We start from the raw sequence: 17,055 nt of genomic DNA on the forward strand, positions 1-17,055 counted from the left end.
ATAACTCATTTTAATGTGAATTCAATTTATTGTTCCTGAAAAAGGCCTGACTAAAAATTATGGTGGCCAATACCCTCTATTTATCACCAGGATAGGTTTAGCAAATGAGCAGTAGCAGAGCAAGCTCCTCCACACCAGTTTTACTAATGGCATATTCTCAGGTACCACCTTTCAGTATAGGAGAGTAGTTTTGTTTCCATGCCTATTCAGTCTTTGGCCTCTCTATTGAGTCTATCAATGAGGCTACCAGTCTCTGACAATTGTGATTTTAGATGCTCGCCCACTAACTAGGAAGTGTACTGATATCATCTTATTTTATAAATGTCATTAATCAGCTGTCAGATGGTAACGGCTGAACTTTGATCCAGTCCCATTCGCAAACTTCTTCACTCTCCAGTCTGCCAAAGTAAAGTCCAGTATATTAAATAGCTGCCTTTTAGCACTAAAATTAATGAAGTGTTGGTGACAACTAGGGTAACCAGACAGCAAGTGTGAAAAATCAGGATGGGGGTGAGGGGTAATAGGAGCCTGTATAAGACAAAGCCCCAAATATCGGGACTGTCCCTGTAAAATTGAGACATCTGGTCAGCCTAGTGACAACGGACCAGGTTGGTAAGGGTGGGACAAAAAGAGAACACCATGACAAACATTCTCTGGATGCATCCACCACTGCAAGAAGTCCAGGACCAGTGGAGGGAGATGGACCAATCTATCCAAGGAATAAAGAGTTGTATGGTAAGCTGTCCTGAGCCATATTTGAAGGGGGAGAAGATGCAACCTTGCAAACTGGAGCACCTGTGTGCAAGTGGACATATGGCCCAAGAGCCTGAGGCACATCTGAACTGTCGTGGACGGCTGAGACTGCAGACTGAGGCAAAGGTGGTGAATTGCCTAGCAAAAACTCTCGAAGTCAGAGTGTAAATATGGGCCCAATGAACTTGATTTTCTGAGTGGAAACCAAAGTTGACTTTCTAGAGTTTAGGATGAGACCTAGATGGTCAGGCAAGTGCAGTGTAGTGTTTACATGGGAAAGAACTTCCTCTCCGGACCTACCTCTCAGTAACCAGTTGTCTAGTGTGGGAAGATGTGGATTCATTTCTTTCTGAGGTAGGCTGCAACCACAACTATGCATTTGTTAAAAACCCAAGAGGCAGAAGAGCATCTGAAGGGAAGAACTGTATACTGAAAATGGCACTCTGCTACGATGAATCAAAGGAAATTTCTGTGGCTCAGCAAAATTGCCCCATGAAAGTAGACATGCTGAAGGTCCAGAGCAGCAAACCAGTTGTTCTGAGACAACACAGGGAGAGTAGTCAATAGACTGTTCAGAACCTCATGTATCTGATATATTTGTAGAGGTTGCAAAGGTCAAGAATGGATCTTACCCCTCCTTTGGATTTTGGCACCAGAAAGTACTGGGAATAGAAGCCCTGCCCCCTGTGTTTTTGGTGGAACCTCCCTTGCTGCTCCCAAAACCAGTAGAGAGCAAACCTGCTGGAGGAGCAGTATCTTTTGAGAGGGGTCCCTGAAGATGGATGGAGAGGGAGGGTGGTGGGGAGGAATGGAAAGGAACTGGATGGCATAACCTGATCTGACGGTGCTTAGGACCCAGCTGTCAGTGGTGATTGAGCCCCAAGCATTGTGAAAGTGAGGCAGCCTGTCCCTAAATGAAGGGGATCTGGAGAAGGGAGCAATGACTGGGATGCTGCACTGGACCAAGGAGTCAAAATGACCTCGGTGCTGAAGCAGGCTGCATAGCCTGTTTGAGCAGGTGCTGCTTTAGATGAAGATCCTTCGCCATCTGACTGTTTGGGGAACGATTTGCAAATCCAACACCACCCCTTGTCATGGACTTCACCTAAGCACAGCAAACACTGAGTGGGGATCATTGTTGGGAATCGCTCCCCCCAGACTTCAGACAATGTTTAAACCCTGGTGAAAGCATCACGAGGGAAATACGTAAACTAAAGCTAACGCTAAAACTAACTAACACTATACTAAGGGAAATAATTAACTATATACAGCTCGAAAAGTCACTAAGGAATAGAGAGGTGTGAGGTTAGGAATCACACAGGTCCAACTCCAGCCACGGGCAGTAAGAAGGAACTGAGGAGAGTTGGGGTGATGTTGCCTGATATACCCAGAGGAGGGCTTTGGCCAGGAGGCACAAATGGCATCTATCTACAGGTAATGCTAGGCAAAATTCTCTGGCTCTGGTGTGCGCACACATCTCAGGGAATACATAGCTGCATCTGCTAGAATATTTTGTTTTTTTCATAACCTGAGCCCTATCAGACAGGCATGTGAGATAGTATTTTTACCCCTTAAACAAGTGTCTAATGGAACTGGAATGAAATTAGCTAGACTGTTCCCAGAAGACAGATAGTATATGAGGAAAATGTTTGTATTTTACAGGACACCAAACATACTACCATTCTGCTAGAAAAGACTCCTAAAGCAAAGCTGTTTGGCTCCCCTATAACCTCAGGAGGGGAGGACTGGGCTATCAGTATGACTGAAGCATACTTCAGAAATTATACAACTTTTTCCATAGCAAGCTCTGAACCCCATTATAGTGAGCATGAACTTCTACCCCATATTAAAATGAAGTACTTTCCCTTACAGATTTTTATTGTTTGAAATTTAGGCAGTAAGGCACAATCAAGAAAGTTCTCAATTTCAGCTATGCTAAAACAAAACCTAAAGATTATATTAAAGCCTGCTAAGTAATTGGCCTGTGTTACTACAAAAGTTTTGTGCCATTTGATCAGCAAGATGCTTTGCTAAGCAAAAAATTGGACATAAATGCGAGGCAGGTGAGATTTGTAGTTAATATAAATGGTTGTAATTTCTATCCTGAAATGATGAGTTTTGTCGATAAGTTTTAAAATCTATAAATAAAACTTTAACAAAAATTATCATTATTTTACTCTCCAATAAAAAGGGGAAATAAATTAGAGCATTTCTACTCTGAAAAGAGACTGTTAAAAATGCCATCATAGCATTATCTCTTTGTTGTGTTTCAATTATCCTCTTATCAAATGTCCTCAGTTTACAAATAAAAGATGTTCTTTCTCCCTGCCTATCCTGAAACTCAGTCTGATCTTTCCACCTAGTGCATCACCTCCAGGGACAAAGAGTCTGCATACTAATTTAAGTCCTGAATTACACATGTTCCACTCCATTGTCTTTAAAGGATTTGCAAAGGGGTGGCTTAGAGAATTTTGTAATGTTACTAATTTGTTACCAATAAGGGTGTTAGTAAGGTTTGAATTTATCCTGGATAAATAGGATAAGTCAACAGGATAAGTCAACAGGATTTGAGTTATTAAGTTAATTAGCACATAATAGAAAGAGATGTACATCACTACAATCTGCGAGAACCCCTTTCTGCAGTCTGTAGACAAGACAGTTAGTTTGTACTATTTATCCGGTTCCGAAGTTAGCTTACAGCTTGGCACTATTATAGTAGAGGGGCCTACAGTTTCATTTTCACTTATTTCCTGTTTTTCACAGACATATATTACTTTTATCCCCAAAATTTCCAGTATATTAACATCTGTTGTTTATCTCCATAAATTCTCCCAAGTAAGCGGCTCTTACAATTATTCATACATCTAAAATAATATTTATTGTTTAATAATTCTTGAAAAGATTGTCTAATCTTTTAGTGGTAATTCTTAGGCAGGTTATTTTTCCCTTCTTAATAAGACTCCCACAACACTTTGAGAGTTTAACTCATAAATAAGCGATAAGCCTTACAAAACTCTGGCCCATAGGTCAACAGTAAATAATCCTGCACAAAATAGAATAAAATCCACAGCTCATTCTGTTTTAGCTGTGTTGGTTCTCCAGGATTAACAGGAATAAAAAGCAGTAAAATTTCATTTTTATCAAGTTGGTAGATGATGACTATCAATGCAATGGAGTAGATGCAATGCATAAAGTGCCATATTTCTAGTCATTTTTCAAAGTAAAATCACACTAAAGATTAAAGGTAAATGTTCTGATTGCTAATATAGGAAACGAAATTATTTCTGCTGCTTTCATATTTCCTTCACTATCCAGCAATCTATAAATGATGCTCCTTTTTCAAAACAGGCTTCAACTGTTAATGATGTAGTCCATTCTTCAGTTGTCAAAACACTTTCAGCAAACACTGTACTGAACCAGAAATGTATTGTCAAGTTTTAGACATTTTACTTTTGTTAAATCAACGTTTTCAAGTTTTTTGGGTCATGCTTCTAATAATGTCCGCAATACTTCTAAGGTTTATCAGGGTTGCCTGGATTAGATGGCTTGAATGGACTGCAAGGTCAAAAGGGCTCACCAGGAGATCCAGGTAAAGAATGAAAATGAAAAAGAATTTTTTTAAATGAAAATGAATATGAAATGATCAATGATATTTTGATATTTATCCTGTCATTAAGGATCAGACTAAATTTTAAAACAGTGCCAGTAGTTAATGATTTAAAGAGACACACACCAGCAATCATTTGTGGGGAAAGACTTAAAATCCTCCATCAGTCTTGCTGGAATCCTTTGAGAATATTTTTACAATGAAAACATTCAGTGCAGATGATTCAAAGTGAAGCCAAGTCTCAAACTTTTATGTGCACAAGATAAACAATAGCAAATAAATTAAAAGGAGACTCGGGGGGAAAATCTTGGCCCCACTGAAGTCAATGGGAGTTTTTCCATTGACTTCAGTGGAGCCAGGATTTCACCCATGGTGATCTGTTTGAAGCTTTCAAAACACCCTATTAACCATTGTTAAATCAGTGCTTAGCACCAGTCTAAGAGATCACGAGAATAAGATATAAAATGAAAATTAAGAAATTGAAAGCAAAAAGAATAAAACTTAAGAATTTCAAATTAAGGACAAAGACTATGACTTGAGTCAAGGAGCTTAATACCTTTGAAAGGATGAATGAGGGCCAGATTCAACAAAACTCCACCCAACTTACATATGAGAACCAGACAACTAGAGATAGATTAATCACAAAAGGAACATCATCTGCAGCTGGTATTTCTATTCTGTACATCTGTATTTGCATTCACTGTAGACTTCATGCACTGTAATTGTTTTCCTCTGGAGGTAAAAGTGAAATAGGGCCCCCAGGATACACAGGGGCCCCTGGACCAAAAGGAGACAAGGGTGAACCTGGACAGCCAGGAATTTCTCTTCCAGGACCTCCTGGAGACACGGGTTTGCCAGGACACCCAGGTAAGAAACATTTTCTCCTCAACAGTGAACTGCAAAGCTGAAATGAAAACTGAACTAGTTCCCTGCTACTTGGCTAGCAGGCCCATGCAGCACATACATGTGGGATCTCTTCTTTAAGAAAAGTATTTTTCTCATCCAAGAAGTATGCTAGCATTTCCTGACTTGCTACAAATATACCAGAATGCATCATTCTGCTACATCACTGAAACCGTGGGTTGCATGAGACTTGTTGAGTCATTGATGTCAAGGAATGATGCATTCTGGGACCTCTTTAGCTCCAGTGGATATTATAGAAAGGAATTAGAATTTTTTTTTAAAAAGAATTATATTTTCTGTGCCAAATGCCTCCCACAGTCTATTTAGCAGGGAAATGCAGCACACAACTATGGGGTTAACTCCAAGTTCTGCATGACCTTGCACCTCAACTCCCTTAAATTAATATTTTATTTCTGGAATCCAAAGTATAAAATACTGAAAACTCAAAACATTTAGCATATGATCTGCTCCCTCAGGTAGAACAGGAGATACCGGGCCTGCAGGATCTGTGGGAAGATCTCCTGAAACTGCAGCTTCTGGTCCTCCGGGTGATCAGGGGCCACCTGGCTCACATGGCATCAGAGGTACAAGAAAATCAAACATGATCAGTTAACCAAAACAGTGAAAACTCTATTCTAATGAGATATATATATATGCACGTGACGTGGGAAGAGGCAAAGAGGGTAATAAATACGCCTGTTCCATAAATACATGGACAGAGGCACAGTGCAGCACAGTGGATAGTGACTCAGGAGATCTGCACTCTAGTCCCATTTCTGGCCTGCTGGGTGACCTTGGGCAAGTTATGCCACCCCCCCATGCCTCAGTTTCCCATCTGTAAAATGGGTATAACGATACTTATCTCCTTTGTGAAGTGCTGTTCATCCATAGATCTCAAAGCACTTTACGGAGGAGATACATATTTTGATCCCCATTTTACTAGAGACAGGTATCATCATGAGGATTATGTAGTAAAGTATAAAGGTTTTATCAGGATGCATTATGTAGGTTTCCATACAAGTTCCAATGAAACCTTTAAACCATACCATCATGTACTCTGTGTGGGCCACATACGTTACAGGGAATAAAAACTATTTTGCAAGCATATTAGAGTGTGTTTAAAATTTTATTGGTACTATTTTTAGTGTTCCCCAACAGATGCGTGTAAACACATTCACTGTGAATGCAGCTCTAGCGGGCTAAAAGACGGTGTTATAAAAAGAGCTCTACCTAAAACAGCTTTTCCATTCATAAAAGTGTCATGATGTTGAGGTCCAGCATCTCAGACCCATCCAGAGCCAGAAACAAGAATTGCATTTTCTGTTGGAAAATTAGGAATCTTTTTTTGCTCCACTGTTTTAGCGCTCCTCTTCCTAGCTCTGTAGGATCACAGGATATCACAGCTTAAAACTGTTACTGGTCTAGGGCTGACTACCTCCTGTCTTTTGGTAGGTGTAATTTTCGGAGGCGCTAAAATTGAAGACCATGTGATAAACTGGAACCATCGTATACTTCTGTCCACTTCAATTGCACTCCTTCTGCTTATGAATCTCTGCCGGGATTACTTCCAGCCTTGTACAGCTCTGAGCAGCTTCTGACAGTAGACATTTTTTAAAGCATTGTTCCTTCTTTCCTCCTAATTGTGGAATTTTCCCATTAAAGTGACACCAGCAGGAGGCATAGGATGGGCAATATTTGGTTCTGGGCAATTTTCCTAAGAGTTTTAAGTTCCAATATCTTACAACCGAGCCAAGCTAGAAAGGAACTTTTCATCCTTGCAAAAAAGGTTGATTCACTGCTCTCCAATAGGCTGCAGAGCACTTCCTTGTAGTCCTGGAAGGTCCTGTGATATTAGGCCTTAAAATGATGACACTCATGTATAGAAAAGCCATTTACAAAAAGAACAAAGCTAAAATAGCTTTTCTATCCCCAGAAGTGGGGAAGAAGAGGGAGCTGCATGTTTATGCATATAAACTCTGTAGTTGAGGGCTGTTCTCGTGTAAAGCTTAGGGCATGGCTATACTTGCAGATGTAGAGCACTGTGAGTTAAACCAGCCCTCGGAGAGTGCAGTAGGGAAAGCGCTGCAGTCTGTCCACACTGATACCTGCAAGCGCACTGGCGTGGCCACATTTGCTGCACTTGCAGTGGCATTGGGAGTGGTACATTATGGGCAGGTACCCCACAGAGCACCTCTTCCCATTCTGGCGCTGTGGCTTGTGGGAAGAGGGTGGAGGGTGCGGGGCATTCTGGCTCCTGTCCCAATGCCCCGTGATCCATCGCTTCACATCCCAGCAATCCCTGTGCTTCGGTCCACATTTGGCGCCATCTTTCAACGTTTTTTGTACTGCGCACTCTGTCTTCCCTTTCGGACTGTGGGAATAGAGCCCGAAGTGCTGAGGAATATGCTGACAAGTCTCGCCAGCATGCCACATTTGGCAGTTGAGTTACTCCTTAAGCTACAAACTGACAGTGAGGAGTCTGACGATGATGTCGACTTGTGTAACGCATCTGACACGAGATTGCTTCTGGCATTCACGAACGTGCTCACCACCGTGGAACACCGTTTTTGGGCTCAGAAAACAAGCACTGAGTGGTGGGATCACATCGTCATGCAAGTCTGGGATAACGAGCAGTGGCTGCAGAACTTTTGGATAAGAAACGCCACTTTCATGGGACTGTGTGATGAGCTCGCCTCCACCCTGCGGTGCAAGGACACGAAATTGAGAGCTGCCCTGCCGGTGAAGCAGGTGGCTATTGCAGTCTGGAAGCTGGCAACTCCAGACAGCTACTGAGTGGTCGCTAACCAGTTTGGAGTGGGAAAGTGGACCGTTGGAATCATGTTGATGCAAGTTTGCAGGGCCATTAATCACATCCCGCTCAGAAGAACCGTGTCTCTGGGTAACGTGCATGACATTGTGGCTGTCTTTACACAAATGGGTTTCCCCAACTGCAGAGGGATGATAGATTGGATGCATATTCCAATTCTGGCACCAGCCCACCTAGCCTCTGAGTACATTAATTGGAAGGGGTATTTCTCTATGGTTCTCTGGGCACTTGTGGATCACCATGGGTGTTTCATTGACATTAACGCAGGCTGGCCTGGAAAGGTGCCTGACGCATGTATCTTTCGGAACACTGGCCTGTTCAGGAAGCTGCAAGCGGGGACTTTCTTCCCAGACCAGAAGATCACTGTAGGGGAAGTTGAAATGCCCATTGTGATCCTTGGAGACCACCATTACCCTTTAATGCTGTGGCTCATGAAACCCTACACAGGGAGCCTTGACAGCAGCAAGGAGCAGTTCAACAACAGGCTGAGTCGGTGCAGAATGACTGTGGAGTGTGCTTTTGGCAGTTTAAAGGGCCGCTGGTGCGGTCTGTATGGGAAGCTGGACCTGGCTGATGACAACATCCCTGTGGTTATATCCACGTGGTGTACCCTCCATAACATTTGTCAAGGGAAGGGTGAAAGATTCACTCTGGCATAGAACTTGGAGGTTTAACGCCTGGAGCCTGAATTTGAACAGGCAGAGAGCAGAGGTATTAGAGGGGCCCAGTGCGGGGCTGCAAGGATTAAGAATGCCTTGACGGAGCAATTTGAGGCTGAAAACCACCAGTAATATATGGTGCCCTGCATGGGAGTGAAGAGCGGTGGTTCCAATGTTAGTGGGAATCTGTGTTTGCTACAGTGCCTTTCCTGGGCTAAGGTATCTTTAACTTAATTCAATAATAAAGAATGTTTTCAAAGCCAAAAAATCCATTTATTTAAAAGAAAATTCATTTATTGAAAAGAAACACAACTGCTTGGGAAACAGAAAGGGCAATGGGGTGGGGTGGGGAACAGTTCAAACACAGATTTGCATATGTCCTGTTATCATACTCTGCCTTCCTGTCTGGAGTGCTGTGCAATGAGTGCTGTACTTCAGGCTGGCTAAAATGCGTGGTGATTGAGTGCAGTGGGTAAGGGTTGTAGTTTGCAGGGTTGGGTGGTGAAGCTACAGGTGTTGGAGGCATCTGGTGGCGATAAGAACCGAGATGTGGGGGAAAATGGGTTGGAGGTGACATGGGGGCACAAGGGAAAGTTTTGGGACAAGGGCTGTGTGGGGCGGCGGGGGGCATAGTAGTGCTCCGCCTGCATGGCTACGAGAGCCTGGATCAAATCCACTTGGCGCTCCTTAAAATGCTTAGCAGCCGCTCCGTGCTTTGGTGCTGGTGATCTGTGTTCTGCTAGCAGACCCTCCTTTCACTCTCCCTCCACTCCTGCGCTTTTTGATTTTTATTAGGGGACTGCTGCATTACCTCATGCAGCATGTCCTCTTTTCTTCTACGTGGCCTCTTCCTAATTCTTTGGAGTCTTTCAGCCGGTGATAACATGGACGGCTGAGATCTCAAGGCTGCATCTGTAAAGGGAAAATGCAACACTTAACAGGGGCAGCACTGTTCACAGACAGAGCAATGATTCACCCATACTTAAAGACAAGCACAGCCTACACAATAGCAGAATTTGCCTGTCCCAAAGCGAGCACACATAACCCACAGGAGCCCCAAAATGGTGAGTAAGCACAGGGCCAAGGGGGACTGATTGTTTCAGGGCCATACTGCCCTCTGGGGTTCTGTGCCTTGGGAAGAGCTAACAGCTGCAGGGAGCCCCTATACTGGACACTGTCCCCACATTTTCCACAGGAGTTCGTCCTGGAAGAGATCTCGCTGCTGAGGGTGACCTGGGAAGCAAGGGAGGGTCAATGCGGCTTCCGCCCTGGCCCATATGTAGTTTGTCTGTGTGCAGCAATGGTCACCCTGCCCATCATGGCACAGTGGCGCAGACATGTTAGCCTTACTGGGATAAGGAGTACTGTAGCTCTCTCAAGGAACCCAGCTTCTGCATGAGACCTTTGAAGAGATCACTGAGGCCGATCACCACGATGTGAGAGAGCACATCAACACCCTATTCCACATCTAGGCATGCATGCAGCCCTAAACCTCCTTGCCTCAAGAGCCCACACCAAACAACTTCCTTCCAAAATAAAAGCTACTTACTGGGCACCTCCTCTGGTGTTTGTCCTTCCCCAAGCACCGGCCACTGCGACTGGCTAGACTACCTTCCTCCTGGCTTGAGAACAGCTCCTGGCTACATGCATCTAGGGATGCCGGGGTGTCTCCCTCCTCCTCAGCACCCTCGCTCCCACTTTCCTCCTCCTCCTGCCTTGTTGAACTGGGCTCTGAAGTGTCCATGGTGGTCCTCAAAGTGGAGGTGGGGTTGCCCCCAGGTATCGTGTCCAGCTCTTTGTAGAAATGGCAGGTCGCGGGGGCACCACCGGAGCGGCGGTTTGCCTCGCGGGCTTTGTGGTAGGCATTCCGCAGCTCCTTCACGTTAACCCTGCACTGCTGTGTGTACCGGTCATGGCCCCTTTCCATCATGTCCCTTGATATCTGCCCAAAGGTATTGTAATTCCTATGGCTGGAGCGCAGCTGGGATTGGACAGCTTCCTCCCCCCAAACACTGATGAGGTCCAGCACCTCGCCATTGCGCCATACTGGGGATCGCCTGGTGCGTGGAAGCATGGTCACTTGGGAAGATTCGCTGAGAGCACTCCATGCCAGGCTGAGCAAAAAGGAAGGGGATTTTCAAAATTCCCAGAGAATTTAAAGGGCGGGTCTGGCGGTTGGTCACCTGAGGGCAGGGCAGTAGAGGTCAAAATGATGACCAGAATGGCTAGAACAGGCATTGTGGGACACTTTTGGAGGCTGAGCAGAGCTCATTAACAGATGAGGGCATCCACACTGGTGCTGCGGCGCTCCAGTCGGGGCACAGCAAATGTTATTCCACTCACTGAGGTGGAGTACCAGGAGCACTCTAGCTGCGGAGTCCAGGCACTCTGCGTGCCTTGCCAGTGTGGACGCGTCATGAGTTAGGGCTGCTTTAATGCGCTCTAACTCACAAGTGTAGCCAAGCCCTTAGACTGTAGTCAGTTCAAGAACTGATGATTGGTCACCAAACTTCTGCAAGTGAAGTCAGCAGAGTTTGTACATTCCACAAGCCCAATTACACTGGTTGAAGGGGTTAAACACCTTAGTCATAGTAGCTCTGGATTTTTTCTATATTTATTGAAAAAACAAGGACATTGAAATACAAATTCCCATACAGCTGATTATGGTGCTGGTAGCTCACTGCAATGAAGCTGCACCACCAGGCAGCTGGGAGTTGAGGAGGGGAGGGCGGCCAGGAGCACAGAGCCAACATGGACAGGTGGGGTCTCCATAGCACTCACCTGCCTCTTTCTGATTGCGGAGGATCCCAGTGGTTTTGGGGGTGGGGGGGCAATCCCATGGAGACTTCCTCCCCTGTATTATCTTGACGTAGGACTTAGAATGACATTTTCTAACACACTTTGGTGACTTAGGATCCTACTTCCCATTGAAATTCAGTGGGACTTAAGCACTTCTGAAAAGATTACCCTTTGTGAATGCATTATTAATATCCATTGTTTTGTTTTAGGCCTGCCTGGCAATCCTGGCCCTCCTGGAAAGACTATCTTTGTGAAAGGCGATCCGGGGGAATTTGGTGTTCCAGGTGCACCCGGTATTCCTGGCCAGCCAGGGCAGCAAGGAGCCAAAGGCTTTCCAGGAAATCAAGGAAGAAGAGGCCTGAAAGGTATGATTTAAAGTGTATGATTTTGTTTGAGTGAATACCTGCCTTCTGGCAGATTCTTCTGAGTATCTACATTATGGTAACTTCCCATTTTTGAAAAATTGCCTACTCAGTCTTCACATTTTTAAACAGTAAGAATTGTGTGCCAGATCATACACCACAGACCCATGTGCTCTTGGGGGTCTGCTTCCAGCCAGGTGGAAGGGGAGGGTCAGGCTCCTCCGGCCACAGTCCTGTCATAGATCTTGTCCTAAATATAAAGGGAAGGGTAACCACCTTTCTACATACAGTGCTATAAAATCCCTCCGGGCCAAAGGCAAAGTCCTTTTACCTGTAAAGAGTTAAGAAGCTAAGATAACCTTGCTGGCACCTGACCAAAATGACCAATGAGGAGACAAGATACTTTAAAATCTGGAGCGGGGGGGAAACAAAGGGTCTGTCTGTGTGTGTGATGCTTTTGCTGGGACCAGAACAGGAGTGCAGGTCAGAACTCCTGTAAAGAGTTAGTAAGCAATCTGGTTAGATATGCGTTAGATTCTGTTTTGTTTAAATGGCTGATAAATAAGTTGTGCTGAATGGGATGTATATTCCTGTTTTTGTCTCTTTTTGTAACTTAAGGTTTTGCGTAGAGGGATTCTCTATGTTTTGAATCTGATTACCCTGTAAGGTATTTCCCTTCCTGATTTTACAGAGGTTTTTCTTTTACTTTTTCTTTCATTAAAATTCTCTTTTAAGAACCTGATTGCTTTTTCATTGGTCTTAAGATCCAAGGATTTGGGTCTGTGTTCACCTATTGAAATTGGTGAGGATTTTTATCAAGCCTTCCCCAGAAAAGGGGGTGTAGGGCTTGGGGGGATATTTTGGGGGGAAGACATCTCCAAGTGGGCTCTTTCCCTGTTCTTTGTTTAACACGTTTGGTGGTGGCAGCATAAGTCCAAGGGCAAAAAGGTAAAAGTTTGTACCATGGGGAATTTTTAACCTAACTTGGTAAGAATAAGCTTAGGAGGTCTTTCATGCAGGTTCCCACATCTGTAACCTAGAGTTCAGAGTGGGGAAGGAACCTTGACAGATCTACACATGGGGACAGCTACCGGGGCAGGAACAGGAGGGTCTGGGAAGGAGCCAAATGGATGCACACTGTTTGTTGTTCTTCAAGAGATGTCCCTGTGGGTGCTCCACTTCAGGTCAAGGTGTGTCCCAGAGCCTTTGATTGGTGATTTCTACAGCAGTACTCTATGGGCTGCGCACGCGCTGTGCCTACCTCTCAAGCTGTCAGTATTTGAATAGTGCGTGCACAGCCTGGACTCCTCAGTTCCTTCTCTACCGTCCCTGGCTAGAGACGGAGTTCAGCAGTGCTCTCTGAGATTAGCTAGGTTTCAGAGTAGCAGCCGTGTTAGTCTGTAGCCGCCAAAAGAAAAGGAGGACTTGTGGCACCTTAGAGACTAACAAATTTATTTGAGCATAAACTTTCGTGAGCTAGTTTCTCAGTTTAGTTAGATAGTTACATTAACTGTTACATTTATCTCTTCAAAAACAAACAAACAAACAAAAACACTGTGGTTTCCGGCATGCCTGGCTCCCCAGGCTTTAAGAGATGATTCTCCTGTAAGGATGCCATCCACATCTCAGATGGGCATTCATACTGTGTACACTGTTTGGGGAAGTCTCATGTACCCCAAAAATGCGTTCACTGTAATAAGTTGAAGGTGAGGACATGCAAGGACAGGGAGCTCAGGCTTAAAATGCTGCGCCTAGAAAACTCATTCAGACCAGCGTCTGGCCCTGGCCAGCAAACCTCTGTGACACCCTTCAGAGGTAAAGGAAAGACCAAAAAACGGCCAGCTTTCTCTCCCCTCAGGGGACATTCGGAGAAAAAGTTCAAACCAGCTTTCTTATCTTCAGTGGCTGCCACTCCGCGACTCCGCTCATTTCATGCGGCAGGCACCTCAGGCACTGACCCTGTGTCGGCTGGCCCTCTCCATGGTGCCGAGGCTCAGGGCTTTCAGCTGCCCACCTCTTTCAGCTCTCCTTCGGCCACCGCTGTCAGCACGGTGCTGAGAGCTGCTACAGTGCCGACAGCACAAGCAGCAGCTGCGGCATCGTCCTTTGATCCTGCGGCGCCGCTTCTACAGCCACCACTCTCTGCACCGAGCCCCTGAGGTCTCCAGCCTCCTTTGAAGTGCCTACCTCAGGGGCTCCTACTACCCAGAGCCAGCTTGTGCCCCCTGGGACAGCCTTCGGTGCACCAGCAGATGCCGCAGCAGACTCTGCCTCCACCAGCACCGACTCCTGGTCAGTCAGCACCACTGCAGTTTTTACAACCAGAGGAATTAAGGTTGTCCCGTGCTCCTGACTCTCCTCTTCTCGGCACCATCTGTCACCAAGACCTTTAGCACCATATCTTCAGTACTCCCCTACTACTTCAAGCCCCTCCAATGAAGTATGGGAGGATGAAGAGGAGGAAGACTAAGGGGAAGAGGACAAAGAATATGATGACCAGATGTTTTCAGCTACCTACAATGGGAGAAGCCCGCAGCACGATCCCCATTTCCTCAAGGCTATCCACACTGGTATGGCAATCCCTGGATGGGACCACCTATGCCCCCCACCCCACCCCGGGGCAATGGCCACACTGGGGTCCGTGGACCTACACTACACCACACTACACTCAGGTGTTCTGCGGGCTGCCCGAAGGAAAGCTGTCAAACCCTCCCCACTTCTGACTTACACTGAACCCCAGATAAGACCTGAAGTGGAAGCCCTCCCTACAGGGGACACTGCCCCGCGCACACCTTCTATAGCAATAACACCTCAAGATGCCATGGTATCCCCACCACCTCCTGCTACTGATGACCTCGCTCACTTTCAAGAATTGTTTCAGAGAGTAGCAGAAGAGTTCAAGATCACCCTAGAGGAGGTACACAACACTAGCTTACTGACATGCTGCAAGCTACGACTTCCTCCAAAATAGCCCTACCAATTAATGGGGCCATTATGAAACCTGCTAAAACTGTTTGGCAGACTCCAGCTACAATAATGCCCACTAGCAAGAGATTGGACTGCAAATATTTCGTCCCATCTAAGGGATCTGAGTTTCTATTTACGCACCCCTCACTTAATTCCCTAGCGGTCGATGCAGCAAATAAAAAAAAACAAATACCAATACTTTCAATCCACTCCGTCACACAAAGTTAACAAGAAACTGGACTCTGGCCGCAAAGTGTATTCTTCTTCCACTTTGCAATTCAGAGTAGCAAACTATGCGGCGCTCTTAGCAAAATATGACCACAAAAATTATGCTAAGTTTATGCAATTTATTGATTTGTCGGAGGATAAATGATAACAATTTAAAGTGGTAGTGTCCGATGCCCAATTGATCTCCCACACAGCTCTCCAGGCTGCCCTTGATGCTGCGATGCAGCGGCCAGATCCACAGTCACGGCCATTGTCATGCAGCGAACCTCATGGCTTGCTTCTTCCTCCTTCCTGAAAGAGATACAGGATACGGTCGAAGATCTCCCTTCGACGGAGACAAGCTCTTCGCCTCTATAACCAATGAGGTCCTTCACTCCATGAAAGACTCCCATGCCACACTTCGATCCTCAGGCATCCAAACACCTGCCCCAAAGAAGAGGCAATACAGATATCAGCCATACCAACGGCAGCGTTACCATACCTTTGCGCAACATCCACCTTTCAGACCATATGACACATGACAACGACGACATAGGCCAAGGAACCAACAACGTTGCTCTCCCCAAACAATGACGACCCACCCTCCCAACACACATAAGCAAATTTGAAGTCTTGGTCAAGGGTATAGAAAATCTTGCACCCCCTCCAGCGCCAACTCCCACCAACCATTTTTTTGGACACTGTTTGCATCCGTTCCAGGCCAACTGGGAAACTATGACTACGGACAAATGGGTCCTGGAAATTATCAGATTGGGTTATACCATCCCCTTCCTCTCCTTACCTCCCCCCCACCCTCTCTTCAGGGACCGCTCTCACAAACAATTGCTCCGTCAGGAGATGCATCTCCTCATACATCTCAGAGCAATAGAGGAGGTACCACCTCAACACAGAGGAGAGGGTTTTACTCCCACTACTTCTTGACAGAAAAGAAAAATGGCGGTTGGTGCTCTATCCTCAATCTTCGACATCTGAACAAGTCAGCCAAGAAACAGAAATTCTGCATGGTTACTCTCCCAATGATAATTCTGACGCTGGAGCAAGGAGATTGGTTTTAAACCCTCGACCTCCAAGACGCATATTTCCCTGTCTCTATCCACCCTGTCCATCAACGCTTCCTCAGGTTTGCTGTGGGAGCACAACACTACCAATACAGAGTCCTCCCGTTTGGCCTCTCCATCACACCACATGTCTTCTCCAAGGTGCTTGCAGTTGTCATAGCACATCTTAGGAAAAAAAAGAATCCTCATATTTCCTTACCTGGACGATTGTCTCCTCAAGTCTCCCACTCAGTCAGAAGCGATCCACGCCACTATTGCAACCCTTCACTGCTTCCGCATCTTGGGCCTGCAAATAAACAAAAACAAATCTGCCTTACAATCTACCCAAAAAATACTTTATTGGCACCCACCTCAATTCCATGACTGGTCTTGCATGTCTTCCCCAGGACAGATTCCACACAATGGGCATCCTGATCACTCAGATACGTGTCAGCCCGCAGACTACAGTCCGAGACTCCCTACAGTTCTTAGGACATATGGCCGCTTGCACATTTGTGGTTGCAAATGCTCGCCTGCACATGCGATGCCTTCAGGGTTGGCTAGCCACGGTATACAAACAAGCGCAGGCTAAACAGGTTATTAACTATGTCCCAGAATGTCAAGGACTCACTTCTCTGGTGGACTTCTCCCATCAACCTCTGCACCGGGATTCCCTTCTGACAAGATCTCCCTTCAGTTACCATCACCACAGATGCATCCCTCATGGGATGGGGCGCACACATTGGCCACCTCACCGCTCAGGGTCTCTGGGCCACTTCAGAAACCAAGCTCCACATAAATTGACCAGAACTCCAAGCTGTACATAATGCTTGCCTCCATTTCCTTATCATCCAAAACCACCGAATTCAAATCATGACCGACAACATTGCGTGCACGTTTTATGTCAACAGAC

The 17,055-nt window shown here is 45.6% G+C and overlaps 1 protein-coding gene across 2 annotated transcripts in view; it reads left to right on the forward strand.

Annotated features, from left to right (window-relative positions):
- The window catches only part of COL4A4 (collagen type IV alpha 4 chain), a 131,805-nt gene that overhangs the window by 98,261 nt on the left and 16,489 nt on the right, over positions 1-17,055 (forward strand). The window contains exons 37-40 of one of the 2 annotated variants that reach the window (XM_048864169.2): positions 4,271-4,342; positions 5,099-5,227; positions 5,740-5,847; positions 11,758-11,913. In XM_048864169.2, coding sequence (XP_048720126.2) covers positions 4,271-4,342; positions 5,099-5,227; positions 5,740-5,847; positions 11,758-11,913 — 465 coding nt within the window. The remainder of the gene's footprint in view (positions 1-4,270; positions 4,343-5,098; positions 5,228-5,739; positions 5,848-11,757; positions 11,914-17,055) is intronic. The other variant, XM_048864170.2, reaches the window with a different exon arrangement.

The sequence above is a fragment of the Caretta caretta genome, chromosome 9 (assembly GCF_965140235.1).
Source record: "Caretta caretta isolate rCarCar2 chromosome 9, rCarCar1.hap1, whole genome shotgun sequence".
Lineage (NCBI taxonomy): Eukaryota > Metazoa > Chordata > Testudines > Cheloniidae > Caretta > Caretta caretta.